The 4,246-nt window shown below is 41.9% G+C and overlaps 1 protein-coding gene across 2 annotated transcripts in view; it reads left to right on the top strand.

The window, feature by feature from the left end:
- The window catches only part of tdrd5 (tudor domain containing 5), a 13,499-nt gene extending 12,815 nt beyond the window's left edge, over positions 1-684 (top strand). Inside the window, exons 16-17 of one of the 2 annotated variants that reach the window (XM_019859043.1) lie at positions 179-230; positions 335-684. In XM_019859043.1, coding sequence (XP_019714602.1) covers positions 179-230; positions 335-392 — 110 coding nt within the window. In that variant the 3' untranslated portion in view covers positions 393-684. The remainder of the gene's footprint in view (positions 1-178; positions 231-334) is intronic. The other variant, XM_019859048.1, reaches the window with a different exon arrangement.
- Positions 685-4,246: the final 3,562 nt, after the last annotated feature.

The raw sequence follows: 4,246 nt of genomic DNA, 5'->3' as shown, positions 1-4,246 counted from the left end.
CCCACAAACACACCCCCACCTTTCTTTGAAAGGCGGTAGCATTGGATAAGCGGTTCAGAATACGGATGGATAGACTATTATGAAGTTGGCACATCATGCTTAGCACTGGATCCCAGACAAGTGTTTATCGGTGTTCCCGTGTGAGCAGAAATATGTTTCTTTTCAACACTTCTCACAGGAGCAAATCTAAAGCAAGCAACAGGTTTGGGCTGGAACGTAGGTCGTGGAAGGTAAGAGGCTTACTTGCACAAATTGTGATCACTTAGATTGGACAATTTAAAGACAACTCCCCCAAAAAACAGAATAGCTCGATTAATTTACTGTCCATCAACAGGTTGCGAACAGATGAAGGGCAGAGAGGAGCGTGTTGCAATGTGACGACATCATTCTGACTTACCGTCCGATGAGGTCCAATGCTGCATTCGTTGTTCTGTTTGGATTTTGCAGCCGTGCAGCTGTTGTGTTGAAATTTTTTTTTTGAGTTAAATTCTATGTCTGCATTAGAGATAACAATTCAAACATTACCTTCAAAAAGAAGCCAATGTCAACAGTTGACAACTGCTGTGTGAAACTTACCCGTGTATCTCTGCAGCAACCGAAGTTATATTGATTTGGGGGGGGTGGGTGTGAGCGCGGATGGTTGTTCGTCTCCGCGTGCCCTGCGATTGGCTGGCAACCGGTTCAGGGTGTACTTTGCCTACTGACCGAAGACAGCTGGGATAGGCTCCAGCACGTCCGCAATCCTCGTGAGGATGAAGCGGATTAGAAAATGGATGGATTAACGCACGCACACACACAGTCAGCACTTTAGATTTTATTTCATGGTATTTGCATGACATCTACATGTGTTAATCCACTCAGGGCAGAGCACCTTTTGTTTGTACCCTCCCACTTTTCAGGTGAGCAAAAGTATTTGGAACGGATATTGTTACATTTAAATTAAAGTGAATAGAGGGCTCTGTCCTTTTAGCAATTACCCACAATGCACTACCAGCGGCCATATTGGAGGGCTGTTATAAACAAGCCATACACGACTTCCAGGGACAGCCATAACAGCCCTCCAATATGGCCGCCGGTAGTGCATTGTGGGTAATTGCTAAAAGGACGGAGCCCTCTATAACATTTCATGTTTGGTGGCCTAAGCCTTACTTTCATCAAGCCTGCGAGCCATTGACTTCAGCAGACTTCATTTGAAATGCTTTTTCCAGGCCTTTACTGCAGCCTCTTTCAGTTCTCGTTTGTTTCCGGGGGTTTCTCCTATCAGTCATCTATTCAGGAGTTGAAATGCATATTCTTGCATGTTGAAATGCAAATTCTTGTTGAAATGCATATTCGGTTTCATGTCCTTGGCCCCCCCGATGAAGTACTGTACTTTGTTGTGTTGGCAATGTGTTTTGTGTAATTATCTTGTCGCGTGATTAAGCTTCTCCCAACTAACAGCCAGACAAAACCTTTTGTAGACTTCAGAGTTGACATCGCATGAGTGACATCGCATGTAAAAGTTGTTCATTTTTTTATATGCGCTTTAATGCCCTCTTTCCTCTGTCAATTGCTTCTCCATACTGAAACAAATAACACGCAACACAAAAGAAGTGTGTCGTTCATGCCTTCCATGTTCAGTTTGCCATCAAATAAATGGGAAAAAAATGAATGCGTATTTGTTTAGTCGAACACAGAAAAAAAGGGGATTTTTTTTTTCACAATTCAATTTTAGCCTTAGATCAAGAATAGGAAATTGAGAACGATTGGTCCCTGATACTTGATAAAATATCGCTGATGGATGCTATCCTTAGGGATCATTTGTAACTCATTTCAAGTCACCGAAAACAAATGAGAGTTCACTTTTTTTTTTTTTTTGGATCAACCTAAATTGCTGAATTGCATAAAGGTCGAACCTTGCCGTGAATCAACGCCGGCTCTATGAATGATCTTTTTAAATGGCTTTTCAACTATATTATAACGACACACGCACACAAACCTGCTTCTTGCTCACAGTTTTTGATGCCATGTAAAGTAGTGCATGGACTCAAACATGACAGGCCGCTATTTCAACACGAATGTGCAACATTTTGTGGTACTGTGAGGGTGAGGCGCTGTATGTGGAGGATGGGCCTGGTCAGGCAGACACAAACTTAACCTTATTACGAATTTCTGAGCATTCGGACGATTTTGAATCAAAAAGGGGATCTCAATGATTCACCAATTATCAAAAATAATAATCCATAAATTTGATTGTTGACTAATTTTCACTTAATCGATGCACCTTCAATCCCAAATTGCGGGCGCTACAGTGCACGTTTGTCCACTCTTAACAGATTCCATTGGCAAAACGTATAAAAGTGTCAGTATAAAAGTGTTTCTGCTTGATGTGACGCTGATATGTTTCACCATGGTGAACACCACTAGCACAAAATGAAGTTTGTACTCATGGAATAAGAAATGTTATTGGAAGACATACATATTACTGAGTTACGGAAAAGAATTCTATCGTTTCCAAATTGGGGGTGAATGCAGCATAAGTCATACTTAGCAACAGTGGCTCTGAACTGCCCTTAGGAGAGAGTAAATATCAGGCCTAAAGTGTCTTTGTGTTGTGTACGTACCGTATTTGTTTCTACAGGGTTGTTTAGGGTTGTGGGGTAGTGCATTGGAAACAAACTAGAGAAGAGGAAAGAGTTTCAGAAGCACTGTGTAAATTATTGAGAACGCTTTAAAATGGCTGAAATGGTGCTCTTTTTTTTTTTTGGGCCATGCATCTGTAATTTAACTGAAATGGAACTGGAGGGCAGGACACTGAACTCTGCCTACTTGCAACTTCAGTAAGAGACAGCCTCATCTTTGTCATTTTCATTTCGTCAGATCATTTATTGTTTTATGGGTTCTGTTAATAAAAAATAAAAAACGACAATTACAGTGATCAAAATATTTAAAGTCATGAGAAGTAAATTCATAATAAGATTCATAATGACATCCGCTACTATAATGTTTGATTAGGATTCTGGGCTGTGTTTTAAGTACAGGCTTCATATTGAGTACATATATATACTATACATGCATTTAATGCAGAAACTAACATCTGCCAATGTATGTACATTACAGTGGCGATTGCTCTCGGACTGCAAGGGAAGCTCGGCCTCCCCTAAAATGTCAAAGAATAAGTGATCAAATATATGAATGTAAATTTCATTGTGTGTACATGTCATTGACTAAATATGCGCTACAACTGCTCAACTTTTGTTCCGAATCAGCTTCTTCTTACTGGTTACGACACGACTCCCTTCGCATTCATTCCCGCAGCTTCGCTGTGCTTTAAACGGTGGACGCTGAGCGTCCGCAGAGAGTCCACTGCCCGGACGCCGAACGTCTCGAGAGTTCAGGGTAGGTTGTCCCAATGCGTTGAACGGAGACGAGTCATTGGATACAAGCTGGTTTTTGTCCCGCCCACGGACGCTCGGCGTCTCTGGGACTGGATGGCAATGGGAGGGTACCGGACGCCAGGCTTTTCTGCATCAGATTGGATGATCTGTGTGAGCCTGTGTGCCAGTTTGATTGACATAGAAACGAGCCAATCACCGACCTTTTAGTGTGGGCATCCGTGTGAGCAATTTTTCAATTCGCATTCTGTTCTGAGTTGAGCTGGAGACTTCTCCTAATCATTTTAGCGACACTCTTTATTGTAAACAACTAGCGACAAATTAATCTTTTAATATCTGGTGAGTTTTATTGTAGTTCCTGTAGTTGTAGGACACTATTTAGGTCCCCGGAAAAGACGTCTTGTTGGTCTGACAGGCTGACAGGCTGTCAGACCAACAAGAGTGTTGGACCAGGGGCGTCACTAGGTTTCAAGAACAAGGGGGGCTTAGCCCCAAGGGGAACACGGCCCCTTTAGGGGGGTCCGAGGGCATGCCCCCCCGGGAGAAATTTTTTCTACATTCTATTAAAAATCCATCAATTCCGTGCACTTTGAGAGCAAAATGAAGAGGCTATGAAGAACTACACACATCACATTAGTATCCTCTTTACGATGATGGGGCTTCCTCCCCTGGACTTTAACTGGACTAGATAATAGAAATTATAAAGAGTTCAAAAGTTCAATCTTGGTTGTTCAAGGGAGTTAGAAGGATGCCCGATAACATAACCTATATGACAGTAGGCCTATATTCCTCTCTACCAAAATGTATTAATATATGCTTAGCCCCCAGAAGACTATGTATTTTGAGATGTCTGCCGTGATATGCAATTTAAG

The sequence above is a fragment of the Hippocampus comes genome, unplaced genomic scaffold (assembly GCF_001891065.2).
Source record: "Hippocampus comes isolate QL1 unplaced genomic scaffold, H_comes_QL1_v1.1 scaffold26, whole genome shotgun sequence".
In the NCBI taxonomy this organism is placed as follows: domain Eukaryota; kingdom Metazoa; phylum Chordata; class Actinopteri; order Syngnathiformes; family Syngnathidae; genus Hippocampus; species Hippocampus comes.
This window is presented reverse-complemented; position numbering and strand designations above follow the sequence as displayed.